Consider the following 13,998-nt stretch of genomic DNA (forward strand, 5'->3'; position numbering starts at 1 on the left):
CACCACCCACCATCAACACCAAATCAACACCACCTACCACCCACCAACACCACCCACCATCAACACCAAATCAACACCACCTACCACCCACCAACACCACCCACCATCAACACCAAATCAACACCACCTACCACCCACCAACACCACTCACCATCAACACCAAACCAATACCACCTACCATCCACCAACACCACCCACCATCAACACCAAATCAACACCACCCACCGAATGCCATCAGCACCATGTGCCATTCCTGCATCCTGAATTCCCAGGGAATGGCTTGGAGGTTCTTTTCATTTCCTGAGGCTACCATAACAAATTATCACAAACTTAGTGGTTTAAACAATAGAAATTTATTCTCTGGAAGTTCTGGAGGCCAGAAATCCAAAATCAAGATTTCAGCAGGGCTGCACTCCCACCAGAGGACCTAGGGAAGAATGCTTCCTTGCCTCTTCTAGGTGGCTCCTGGCGTTCCTGAACTGTGGCCACATCACTATGACTTCACGTGGCCCTCTCCTCTGTGTCCGCGTCTTCTGTCTCAAGCATCCTTGTCATTGGAATCAGAGCCTTCTTGAATAATTCAGGATGTTCTCATCTTTAGAGCCTTAAATTAATTATATCTGAAAAGACCTTTTGTACAAATAAGGTCACATCCACAGGTTCCAGTGGTTAGGATGTGGACATATCTTTTGGGGATCACCATATCTTTTGGGGGATCAGCCCACAAGGGCCAGGGGGGATGTGTGGAAACAGCAGAGATGTGGGCTGCAGAGCTACGCTTCCCTGGTAGGAGCCTGGCCACCAGCGAGCCTTGACATTCTGAATGCTACAGGAGACCCAGAACACGTAGGAGTCCCAGTTGGCTGGGCATCTGAATCAGCCAGGGTGCCTACGAGGTCTCTGGAGATCCAAAGTGCCAGCCCTCCTGAGCGTCTCTAGCTGCCTTCTGGGAAGCATGGGTGTCAGGAAAATCATATCACAGTGTAAAAACCAAGCCATCCTTGCCAGAAGGGACACGGGGGTACACCTTGGAAGCCTTTTATTTGTTGGCTATTTTATTCCTGCACAAAGTGTAGGGTCTTCTCTCTTCCCAATAACTTTTGTGCGGCCACTGAGAACTTTTCTGAAACTGGAGATGCAGCTGAGAACAAAATTATGGTTTGATTGACCAAAGGGAGTTGAGCACAGGTATTGAGCCCTGGGTCCAGGTAGGCATTAGGTGACTATGGCAAGGGCCCTGCCCTAAGAGGACTCAGGAGCTTTGGGATTGGGTTCCGGCCCTGCCTGGGTTGCAAGAACCCTGGATGATCCCGATGTACATCCAAGAAATTCAAAACCTGAGGCTGGGGCTGCTATGGGTCCTGGAAGCGCTGCTACATGCAGACAGTCCACGGGGGACTTGCAAAGGGTCCACAAATCTTAAGTGGTAACCCACACCATTTTGTATGTTAGGACTTGGGATATTTTTTTCCCCCAGAGAACAGGGTCCATGGCTTTCTGCAGAGTCTCCAAGGGGTCTACCTGCCCAAGAATGAAGAATGTGGTTCATGTCCTGCAGTAACACCTAAATCAACCCACCACCATCTGACTTTTATGAGTTCCTAATAAGCTTCTGCAGCCCCTACCCCCTTCCACCTCATGAGCGAGTTGAGGTGTGTGTGGGGGGGTTACCCAGACATAGTGTGAGCTGTGACTGCGACAGAATTTTCTAGAAAGAATCCACAATTTAGTGCCCAGGGGTGGGGGCTAAAACAGAGTTTTTCTGACATGGATTCCCTGTGTAGCCAACCTTAGACTGTTTCCTCATCTGTAAAATGATGAACACAGTCAGCTTGGGTTCCACTGGGCCCTCAGTACCCTGATGGTGAGCACATGCTCCCAGGACCTGAGGCCAGACAGCCCACAACAAGGGTCTGGCGGACCCTAAGTGGTGGCCCAGACCTTGGATTGGGGGGGGCCTGGCGGTGTCCCACAGATGCAGGCTTCAGGGGACCAAGAGGTCACATCAGTTCTGCACCTGGTCTCAGTGGAGACATTACCCAGTTCTCTACCATCAGGAAACCAGTTGGGCCACCAGCTCGTGTGAAGGGTCATGACTTTCCCTGGGGGTGGGGAGGTCCCAGGCCTCTGTGTTCCCAGACAGGGCCAGAGTATGCCCCCCGCCAACAAGCACAGAGACTTTACAAGTTCCTCCTTGTCTTCTACTGCCTTTTACTATCATATCCTTCCCCCATCTTTCCCTTCCCCTCTTTCAACACCGAAACGCTGCCTGCAACATGGGCTTGGCTACCCCCACCCAGAGGGTGGCCCTGGCCTGGACTCTGGACAAGAATGGGTCCTGCTTTGTCATCCTGAAGACATAGCAGAGCTTTCAGCTGCTCCTGCAAACCCAGAGGGAACCCCTGCCCCCCTCTGCCACGGCCACCTCGTCCCCTCATGAACTGGAGCTCCAGTGGGCTCGGGGGCCAGCATGCACGCTGCCCCCTTAGCCTGGGAAGGCCCTGCTCACCCTTCCAGCCTCCCCCTCACATCTCCTCCCCAGAGGGCCACCCCCGACTCCCGCGAGGGCTGAGCTTATGCTTTCGGTGCTCACCGCACACCCCCCACTCTATCAGTTCTAGTGAAACAGCTGCATAATTATTGTTGATGTCTGCTTTCAGTCCTCTAGATTGAAAGCTCCCTGATTGGACAGAAAATCCCTCTTGTTTCCTGCCGTATCCCCAGGGCCTGGCACAGAGTTTTACTCAATAAATACGCATTGCATGAATGCATGAGTGAATGAATGTATGAATGTACAAATGAACGAATGAATGAATGAATGAACAAACGAATGAATGAACAAACAAGCAAGTACAAAACCTTTCCACCCTGGGCCTCCCATAGGTTATCGTATAGGAGAAATGCCATTTTAGGGAGATTTTCTTGCTCTTGGAGGTGACGGAACAGACCCACGAGACAGGAGGGGTTTTCGCCCACCGCCATGTCTTGAGAAGGAAGGGCAGACTGAAATACTGATTGCCTCACATTTTAACCGAAGAGACACTCATTGGATCTGCCCCCTCAAGTTTCCTCTGAAAGGGTGGCATCTGGAGCCGAGCAGCCTTGCCCTCGCTGCCTTCCGCCCGCAGCTCATCATCACCCCTCGGTGCTAGGATGCTCCCCGCACTCACTCTTCGCTTCCCTCCCTCTTACAGTGATTTGTGTTACTGCTCAGAGATGGAAGTGGGGGGCAGGCCAGGAGAGAAGGGGAACACGGGGAAGGAACCGCATGCCCACTGACCTGCTCTCCCCCTTCCATAGGTGCATCCCCATCTCGATACCTTCCCCACCGAGGCTGATCGCCAGAGAGCATTCCGAGCCCACCAGGAGGAGCATGCGGTGCGCCAGGGGACCCTGCGAATGGGCAACTACACCCACCCCTAAAGCCTTCTTGGCACAGTAGAAAATCCTCAGAGGACTCACCTTTCTTGCCCCAGCTCACGTTAGACGCTCCCCACTTTTACGCGGGTTCTGCTTTGGCAAGGACCTCAAATTCAGGTCTTCAATGGATTCTTTTTGGTAAGAGTCCCTCCCTCCTTTTAGGTTTGCCAATACTTACCTTAGCCCCACTGACCCTCTAGCTAGGGACTCCCCTTCCTGCAGGAGCCCACCCACCCTTGGTTCTCCAGCCCTCACCTGGGAAGATGAATCCAAATCACCAGGCAGCTATTAGACTCCAGGCAAAGGGTCGATTCCAAGGCTCTGCCCATTGAGTGTGAAGAACAACCTGTGTATTTCCTACAGAAAGCCCTCATTTTATATTCCAAACATGAGTTTAACTGTGCTTTGGGGATGCCTGATACCTCACCAGGCCAGTACACTCTCTCTCGGGGACCCCTGACAATGAATGGCAAGAGCCCATGCTCGGGCCTCAGGGCCTGCCCCCACCTCCTCCACGCCAGGGGCCTGTCAATGAGGCAGGCCAAGATGGGCTTCTCCACCCAGACGGACCTTGGGAAGGCCAACCCCGCCCAAAGGAGAGAGCCTTCTGGGTGGGTGGGTAGGTGGGCGGATGAGACACAGGCTGAGGAACTTTTCAGCCAAGCTCCTGGGTGCTTCTTACCTCAATCACTCTTTGTGTTCTTACCTTCTCCCCACAAATTATATACTGGTCTATTTTAAATTAAAATTGCTATTTGTCCTCTTCCTACTGTATCTTTATTTAAACCTACCACCGGTGTGAGAGCCCACCTCACACTCGTCAGATGGTGTTCTGATATGGGCACCCTTCGAGGGAGATTACCTTCTCCAACATACCCGATCCCAGTGGTGCCTGTATGAAGTCAGGCACATCCTCCAGTTTCTAAATCTCACTTCTGGTCTGAAGAGTCCAAAACCCAAGAGTTCGACCCAGAGCCCTCCCCGGGACTTCAGACGCACTTCAGACTCACTCCTCCAACTGCCCGGCTGACGTCTCCATTCCAGTGTCTGGCATTCCTCTCTAGCCAACCTGGCCAAGACAGAACACTTGATTATTCCCCCCAAACTTGTTTCTCCCTCAGTTTCCCCCATCTCGTATGTGACACCATCAACCCTGCTGCTGAAGCCAAGATCTTCATTACTGTTTCCCTCCTCCCTCGCCTCGAATCCAGAGACAAGCCTGTCAGCATGGCTTCCAAGAGACCCCTACCCGTCCCCTCCTCTCTGAGCGCCACCATGTCTCTGGAGAACTTGCCCTCTCCCCGCTACCCTCCCAACCATGCTCTCCACTGAGCAGCCCCCTAGCATTCCAGCAGCTTCTGCTGCTCTTGAAGCAAACTCCACACTCCTCACCCAGCCCACGGCGTCCTAGGGGAGGCTGTCAAAGACCGTCCTTCTGGCTTCATCTCCCACCTCTGGGCACTATACCCACAGCCACAGCCCTCACTCCTGCCTTAGGCTTCCTGCTTGCTTTTCCCTCTGCCTGGAACACCTGGGTCCCCAACTGTCACCTGCCCACCCCTTCTTGTCATTCAGATCTTAGCTCAAAAATCAAGTCCCCTACTCAAAAGGCGGTCCCTGAAATCACCACCAGTAAAATTCACATCGACTTGTTTTATTCTCAACCAAACAATGATGCCTGGTTTACTGCCTGTCTCTTCTCTAGCAGGGATGTTGCATGGGATCAGGGACCCAAGATCCCAAGGGCCTGGCATATGTAAGTACCAGTGGTAACTGTGGAAGGACCCCGCTGCTCCAACAGCTGCTACAGCTCACGCCCCCCGCCCCCTGCGGGCCGAGCGCTGGGCCAGGAGACACACCCAAGTCCGGTGGTTACAGGTCTGGTTGGATTTCTTGATCAGCCCTCCCACCCCCACCCCCACACACGCATGCCTTCCAATGCCAGACAAACGCCACCCACACTAGCAGCCCCCCAGGAACCTAGCCCAGCCAGGGCCTTGACAGATCCCAACCTCCTCCAAGGGCTGGAGATCCCCCTTCCACCACACGAGCCAGAGGGAAACAAGCACCCCCCACTGATCTTGGCCAAAGCCATCCTGAAGCCTTCTGACCGGCAGGGCGCAGGGAGCCTGGTGTGGGAAAACAGGAGAGCCCGAGGGGCCTGGCCGCTGAGCTGGCGGCCATTCCATGTGGTCAAGAGCATGAAGCCCAGCCTCATCAAGTAATTTCTGTGTGCCCTCGAGCAAGTAAGTGTCTTAACGTCTTTGTGCCTCACCTGTGAGACTGGACCCTGGCACGGTACAGGACATCTCAAGCTAAATTAGATCGTGATTACAGTTGAGAATGTGTACAACATAAGAAGCACAGCAGCCGGCACTTTGAAGCAAGAGACTGATGTGAATTGTTGTCTTCTTATTAATAAAGCGCACTGAAAAGGGGCAACCAGAATCCTGTGAGCAGCTGAGGGACGAGGGTGTGCTTTTAAAGGAACAAAAGCTGGGGCGCCTGCGTGGCTCAGTCAGCTAAGCGTCTGCCTTCGGCTCAGGTTATGATCCTGGGATCCTGGGGTAGTGGGATCGTGGGATCTTGGGATCGAGTCCCGCATCGGGTTCTCTGCTCAGCGGGTTCTCTGCTCAGCAGGGAGCCTGCTTCTCCCTCTCCCTCTGCCCCTCCCCCCAGTTCATGCTCTCTCTCTCTCTCTCAAATAAACAAAATCTTTTAAAAAAATAATAAAGGGGCGCCTGGGTGGCTCAGTCGTTAAGTGTCTGCCTTCGGCTCGGGTCATGATCCCGGGGTCCTGGGATCAAGCCCCACGTCGGGCTCCCTGCTCGGCGGGAAGCCTGCTTCTCCCTCTCCCACTCCCCCTGCTTGTGTTCCTGCTCTCGCTATCTCTCTCTCTGTGAAAAAAAAAAAAAAAAAAAAATAATAATAATAATAAAGGAACAAAAGCCCTTACATCCAGGTACCTCAAGAAGGTAAAGATATTTTGAATTTAACCCACTCTTTTGCTCTGAAGTCCCCTACAGGAAGGGGAAGGAGGCACATCAGGACGCAGAATTTCCTGAGGGACCCGAAGTTATGCTCTGTCCACCAAAGGGTGGGGCAATCTCTGCTGAGACGACGAGGGAAGGGGCCCCTCCCGGTCTGCTTTTCCAAGGACCTGGGCCAAGGGGAAAGTCCAGAGTGGGACAGAAAAAGCTACGGGGTAGCTCTCTGGCTTGCGCAAGCACGTCGGGCCCCAGCAGGGTGGGCTGCGTGCCGTGAGACCTGCTGGGGCTGGGGCAGATGCCCCGGGGCTGCGTCCTGTCCTGGAGATCCCAGCTTCTGGGTGCCCCTGGCCCAGGCCTGAGCAGCTCTCCTCCGAGAGTCCCTCAGCTCCTTGTCCTACAGCGCCACCCTCTGGCAATCCAAGTCAGAGGCCGCAGAAGTTCCCGGTCCTTCCCTCCCGGAGTCCCTCCCTCCTCATTAATTATTCGCGCCCACTTCAAGCCCCAGGTCAGATTCCGGTCTGATGCCACCTTCTTGGGTGTCCAGTTGCATCGGACCAAACACTTGTGCTCGCTTGCGTCGACCCTGACTGGGGGTCCCCCCAGCAGAGCTGGGGTTGCTCTGCCTGCCCTTCATGACCCAGGGTAGAGTCCTGGAGGTTCCAGCCAGGAGGGGCCATGGGAATCACCGGTTAACCTCCCTCTACCACCACCACCCTCACTTCACAGGTGGAAAATAAGCAAGCCCCACGCGTTCCAGAGCCTGCTCCCAAAACTACTTCTCCAAGGTGGGTGGAAACGGGGAGAGCTGAGCTTTGCATCCCAAGTCCTCCTCATCAACCACCAATAAATGGCCTCTCGAGGACGGCCGCCACCAGAGGTACGGTCTTATGCCCCTGGTTTTGTTCATCTCCTTGCTGGTTAGCATTTTACGTCTTGGTTGAGTTTCTTGGCAACATCCCATCAGAGATTTCACCAAACAAAGAGGCCCATGTGCACGGCCTTCACGAGCCACAGGGAAGCAGCTGGACCCTGCCCTGGTCAGCTTGAAATTCCTTGAGGTGCCCTCTGAGGTGGGAGGGGGCCCTGTCCCTGCTGCTGAGCCCTTGGCCGGAGGGGGAGCGAGCGCAGGCGTGGGGTGGGGTGTGAGAGTGCCTAGATGGGGCCTCTGGAAGTAGGACTCGGGGAACAGGGAGGGGCTTGAGAAAACATCGAGTCCTGCCAGACAAGACAGAGGGTTGCAGAGTGACTTAGCCGCCAAACGAGGACTGGGACAGACCTCTTGGGTGGTAGGTCTGGCTTTCTGTTCGTGCTCAACCCCCACTGACTTGGGTCTACTTCCCGGTTTTTAAACAAGAGCCCAAACCTCATCCTCATTCATTTTTTTCTCCTCTCCTCTCCTCTCCTCTCCTCTCCTCTCCTTCCCTCTCTCTCTTCCTCTCCCCATCCCTCTCTGCGTCTCTGCCTCTCTTTCTCTGTCTCTCCCACTGACATAACCAGATAATTGTTTTCTAGGCCAGAAGAACAGAGACAGGACTCTGGAGTCTGTCATGCAGGATTTTTATCAGGGTCGGTAGTAGGGAGTCAATGGAGATTTCTGTTTCTGCCTGGCAGGGCGTTGCTAGAAGTCTGAAGAGGAAGCCTGTTGGTAGGCCGCAGATTCTAAATCCAGTCCCCGGGGCTGGGCTTGGGATCCAGATAGAGATGGTTTGGTTTTTTTGGTTCACCTATCCCAGGGCCTTAAGCAGTGGTGGCTTAGAAATCACAGATTTAGGGGGCTAGAGAAGGCGCATCTCCATGGCAGCAAGTGGACCAGAGGCTCAGATGCCCAGGTGGGCCTCAGGGAAGCCAGACAGATCTGTTTCCAATCAAGTATCTTCCCTTGCGTTTGGCTTTTTGGACCCAAACAGTCTTTTTGCTGCATTTCTTTTTACTTGGGAAATGCTTTGATGCTGGAAATCATCATTAAATGAGAAAAATAAAAATTAGGTTGGCTTTTTACACAGCTTCCCAGAACTGAAAGCAGGTACACTTTAAACTTGAATCCACAAATGAGAAATTATCTACAAAATGGAGTTTAAATGAATGGGCACCACTGTCCTTGGATTCGTGAGGCGGGTCCTTTCTGTCATAATCCCCATGGCATCGCCAGCATCTAGCACGGTGCACAGGCCAGAGTACATGCTCAGCAAGGAAAAAAGGGAGGAAGGAAGGGAGGGAGGGAAGGAAGCGGGGAGGGAAGAGGGTAGAAAGGAGGGGAGGAAAATAAAGAATATGTTCTCTTTCTGGTTTCAGGAGCTCCACGGGGTTTTGAGCTAAACCAACACAAACGGTTGCGAACAGCATGACCTTGAGGCCCACAAAGTGTCCAAATCCTTGTCCAACCCATCTGTTTGCAGAACAGAGAGATATTAGCATCCAGGCCTGGCCTATATCATCCAAGTCCCCTGCCCACTCCACATTAAATCTTTTTTTTTTTTTTTTAAGATTTTATTTATTTGACAGAGAGAGACACAGCGAGAGAGGGGAACACAAGCAGGGGGAGTGGGAGAGGGAGAAGCAGGCTCCCGGCCGAGCAGGGAGCCCGACGCGGGGCTCGATCCCAGGACCCTGGAATCATGACCTGAGCCGAAGGCAGACGCTTAACGACTGAGCCACCCAGGCGCCCCCCCACTCCACATTAAAAACAGGTTTTAGTTGGCAGGCCCTGGGCCAAGGGGGGAGCTGACCTCTGCAGCGGGGGCTGGTGAGACAAGATAACTGGCCAGAGAAAAAGCTTTGGCTGTTGTTAGTGGTAGCTGTACCATGAATTACATAATCACTCCTCTCCAGGATCTGAGCCCGGTGCAGAGTGCTCACGACCACGCAGAGTGGGCAACATCATCCTCATCTTATAGCTGAAAAAGCCACGGCTCAGAAAGTGTTTGCTCAAGGTCACAGAGCAGGGCTGGGACTATGGTGAGGCAGGTAAGGCACAACATTTCCAGGACTGCCCCCGAACTCAGTAACCAAGACAAACAATACTTAATTCAATATTTTTTTAATCAAAATTTTAAAATCCCTGATGGGGCAAAATAGCAATAGTTTCAGTAAAGATGTCTGTGACTCACCTCACCGGCCTCCCCTTAGTCCCAGCTTGGACTCCAGAGCCAGGATTCTGCTTCTTCAGGTCTAGCCAGTTCTGCAGTCCACATCCTCAACCACCCGCCCTGGCCACACTGAACTGCCCCTGGTCCCAGTTACTCAGAACCTTGAATGGCATTCAAGTTACAATTCTTTGTGAGCAGAGAAGACCTGAGGATCATTCTCAGAAAGCTTTGAGCACATCTCCCCTGTGTGGCTCTGCTTGCTGAGCCAGGCGAACAAAACAAGCCAGAACAGCCCCTCCTCCATGCTTGGGGCCTGGTGGCATTCAGTGGAGAAGGAGGCGAGGCTGGGAAGAAGGAAGCTGGTGAGAACCATGGCCCAGCCAGAGGCCCAGACACTCCCAGGCCCATTCCTGACCCAAAGCCAGACCCAAACCAAGAGCCTCAGATGGAGCAGGAGGACGTGGGTTCTCCCTCATCAGCATCTCCATCGGCCTCCATCCCCCACAGCCCTCACTATAAACCTCTGAAGCTTAACATCTTTGTACCTAAAGGAGAGCTGAGGTCCAGGCCAGAGACATGGTCTGTCCAGAGTAAGGTCAGGGCCAGAGCCCAGGTCTTCTGAAGACTTGTCCATGCAGCTGCCCTTCCTGCCCTGGAGACAAGCAACAGCTCCTTCTCTGGCATGTCTCCTTGCCTGTGGGTGAGAGGTTTGGTACCTTCTAGGTCTCTGGGTCCATGGAGAGGCTGACGGGTTTTTAAAAAGCAGCCTCAAAGGGCTGGGGAGGCCTAGGGACAGGAATTTGAAGCTAGAAGTTCCAAGAGGAAGTGGGAGGCTGGGGAAGAGGGTCTGGAGTCCAGAAGAGGGAGCATGGGCGCTGGAGTGGCAGTTCCAGCCCTTGGTTAAGACTGAGTAGTCCTGGGAGCCTGACACTCATTCACTTTGCTTCCCTTGAGGCCCCCAAGCCCCTCCACCAGGCCCACTTCCTCCTTGGGAAGTGGGGAGAGAGGTCTGCCTCCTGCTATGTAAACGGAGCTCTCAGAGGTTAAGTCACTTGCTGTGGTCCACACCCAGCTTTGCTGGACCTCAAAGTCCTTATATCCTTCCGGGACCGACCAGTCTCCTTTCTCAAAGGGTCGGGCGGATCACCCAACCAGGAACCCCTGGATGCCTAGTCAAATGCCAATTCTCGGGCACCTTCCTGGCTAAACAAGAGCCCAGGTGAGCACACACACATATCTCTCAGGCTGTGGACAGGCTGAGATGCAAGAAGCAGCCAGGTGATGGAGAAAAGAGAAAGGAGGAGGCCTGGTGGCAGAGCTGGAAACACCCGAATAGGAATAAAACAAGGTTAACGAGACACTGAATCTCAGAGAAATTTCCAAATGAAATTGCATAGCATGTTCTATATTAGAATAGACCATGGTCATTCAATACTAATGAAAGTACACTAACAACTTGTTAAATATTCTTGGGCTCTAAGGTGTGCTGAGAAGCCAGTCAGGGCTGCAGGAAGTTGGGGTTCATGCTGTTCTTCTCAACTGTAGAATGTTCGTCGCTCTTACCCACACACTCCACACACCTGCTGCAGCTCTGACCCCCTGGCTCAGGGCTCAGGGCTCAGCGCTGGCGGAGGCTTCGCTTTCGCTTTCGCTAGGTCCAGGATCCAAACCCCAGCCTAAGACCAGGAGGCCAGAAAAGGGGCTGCTCAAGACCCACCTGTGGGCAAGAGCCGACAATGACTTTCCCATGACCTGGCGGGGTCCATGGATCCTGGCCCTGGGGGCATCACGACTGCTAAGAGGCCCAGGATGGGGGATCTTGTTGACTGAGTTGGGACCTTGGGTGCTCCGCTGGAGATGGGGTTCTCCAGGGACGCAGCACCAGGCCAGAAGGAGCAGGGGTGGGGCGACAGAGTGGAGAGAGTAGAAAAAGCCTCCAGAGGCGCCCAGGGAAGGAGGAACCAGGCCCAAGCTGGGGGCTGGCCGAGAAGGGCCAGGGCAGCCTGCGCCCCTTGTGATTTATGTCCCCCTCCCCATCCACCTAACGAAAATTTAACGACCCGCTGGCCGGTCCGCTGCGGGAGGTGCTCACTGCAACCGCGCGGCCGTGCCGGGGCGGGGGCCTGTCTGCTCTCGGCCCCTCGGCGCCCGCCCTCCCGCCTCCCCGACAGCTTGCAGCCGAGCGGGGCCCACGGTCCCCGGGGAGCCGCCCGTCCTCGCTCCCAGCCCGGCCGGCGGCGAGGCCGCTTCCAATCTGCCGGCGGGCGCAGGGGGAGAGCGCGGGGAGCCAGGCGTGAGGCCACCGCCAACCTCGCCGGAGGAAGAAGAAAGTTTCTGTTCACCGGGCCACGCAGGGCTTCCATGGGCCGAGTCTCGGGTTTGGGGGGATGCGGGGGCCTCATAGTTCTGCAGCGGTCTCGGATGCTAAGCCCGACACAGGGTCCGAGTAGTTTTCTGGGGGCCCGTGGGGAAGGGGACGGCAGCACGCAGGCCCACCTGGGAAGGCCTGGGCTCCTGGCGTGGAGCTGGCGAAGGGCGCCTCAGGCTGGCGGGCCGGCCTGCAGGCACGCCGGCTCGGCTCTCTCTGCCCTTGACCACCGGCCCGGGTCATGATCCCTGGGGCCCCGCCAGGAGGATCCCAGCCCGGGACACGCTTCAGATCTGCAAGCCGCTCTGGGCCCCGACACTGGAGGCCAACCCCTGAAAGGCACCAAACTAGAGCACCGTGGTTCGGGGAGTGGGGAGGGCGAGGGGGCACATTATTTACAATGAAAAGACCGTGTTTCCAGCGCTGCCTCGAAAATACATTCCCAGGCGAGCTCCGGCTCCTCTCGGAGTAAGAAGCCAAGCCGGCTGTTCGCAGACGTCTATACTCGCACACGGAAGCTCTTCCGCGTCCCTGTTTGGAGGTACAAAGACACCCGGTGCCACAGGACGGGCTATCGGCTGGATAGGGGTCCCCGCCTTCTTTGTCCCGTGCGCTGCCTCCTTGGGGCCACACAGATTTCCTGGGGTCCTCAATGTCCCAGACACGATCTTCCCACCTTCTCCACCCTTGCCCCACAATGAAGCCATCGTTCTGGCCCCGTTTCAGGGCCGGCACCAGGCTTTCCCAAACCCCTGCCAGGCCCGCAGGGTCCAAAGAGGGTAGAGAGAGGGCTGCAAATGTCCTAGGCGGGAAACATCTAAAGCCCAACGAAAACGCCCCAAAACAATGTCGCTTAAACTAACATCTCTTCCCCACACCAGGTCAGGGCTTCTTCACAGACACACACACTTCTTTCTCTGCTGGGTTGAGTCCCTTTCTCTCGCTGGAGGAAGAAAAATGCGGTAGAGGTGGGGGGCGGGGGGAGGTGGAGAAAGCCTCTCTGACAGCCCCGCAGACAAATAATTTGAATAACTGTGGAAGAGGTTAGGGGAAACTTTAAAAACCTCCCACCCCAACCCACCGGCAGCGGCAGTCGGCTCCGGACCCCTCCCCGCTAGCCCGTGCCCCCCTCGGCTAATCACCCTCATTAGGAGCCTCATCACTGGCCTAATGAAAGCAAACCGTGTGGAAATCGCCGGTAAACAGTTGGGTCTGTGCTGTAATTAATTCAGTGTCTCTTTTAATCAAACTGAAAGGGAATCGGGCAGCGGCTTGCGGAGCCGTGACATCACCCCCAAAATCGGCCGGAGCCAATCAGCGTCATCACTCCGGGGACACGTGGGCGAGTCCCCTTTAAAAAAAACACACACACAACACAACGAAAAAAAAAAAGAAACAAAAAAAACCCAGCCCCAAAGTAAAAGTGACACAAGTTCATTTTTTAAAGGAAGGGGGGGAGGCGAAGGCGCGCGCGGAGGACGCGCTGAGAGCTGCAACCGCGGAGCCGGAGGCGCTGTCCTCGGTGCTGACGGGCCCCCGGAGCGGTGAGAGCGCGGCGACAGGACCTCCCCGGCCAGGTGGAGCGTCATGCGCCGCGGGCCGCCGCCGCTATCCGCGGTGCTGACGCCGCCAGGTGCGCTCCGTTCCGCCGGCTGGTAGCGCCGCTCCGGCCCGCTGCTGTCCGCGGTTCTGACCCCGCTGCCCTCGGCCACTGCTAGCCTGGAGGAAGCGTGCAGTTTCGGTGTTTTTTTTTTTAAGCCGTTCTTTATTTAGATTCCAACATCCTCGCATCTCTTCTGTGCCAAAGGGGCGCTCAGGCCGTCCATCTCCCCCTTTGCTCTCCCCAACTTGGCGCACCCTCCCTCCCATTCCTCGCTGACACTCCCACCACCCCCCCTCGGCTCGGCAGCTCGGCGCGATGCTGCAGAAGACGCGCTGAGCCCTTTTGGATCTAATGCGCAGAGGAGGTTGGCCCAGAGCTCCCCGGCTCCCCCAAGGCTGAACTCCGTCCAAGGTGCCCGCAGGCTCCCTGCCCGCCTTCCCCATGCCAGCCCGCAGCTAGGGGCAGGGGCAGCGGCGGCTGGGGTTGGGGGTGGGTGGGGAGCTTTTGGGGAGGACAGGTCGCAGCTTGGCT

At 55.4% G+C, this 13,998-nt stretch overlaps 1 protein-coding gene across 1 annotated transcript in view; it reads left to right on the forward strand.

Moving 5' to 3' along the window:
• The window catches only part of CFAP77 (cilia and flagella associated protein 77), a 124,439-nt gene extending 121,016 nt beyond the window's left edge, over positions 1–3,423 (forward strand). The window contains exon 6 of the mRNA XM_081802646.1: positions 3,301–3,423. Coding sequence (XP_081658772.1) covers positions 3,301–3,423 — 123 coding nt within the window. The remainder of the gene's footprint in view (positions 1–3,300) is intronic.
• The last annotated feature ends 10,575 nt before the right edge of the window (positions 3,424–13,998 follow it).

The sequence above is a fragment of the Leptonychotes weddellii genome, chromosome 14 (genome assembly GCF_054177405.1).
Source record: "Leptonychotes weddellii isolate Sample4059 chromosome 14, ASM5417740v2, whole genome shotgun sequence".
Classification (NCBI taxonomy): Eukaryota; Metazoa; Chordata; class Mammalia; order Carnivora; family Phocidae; genus Leptonychotes; species Leptonychotes weddellii.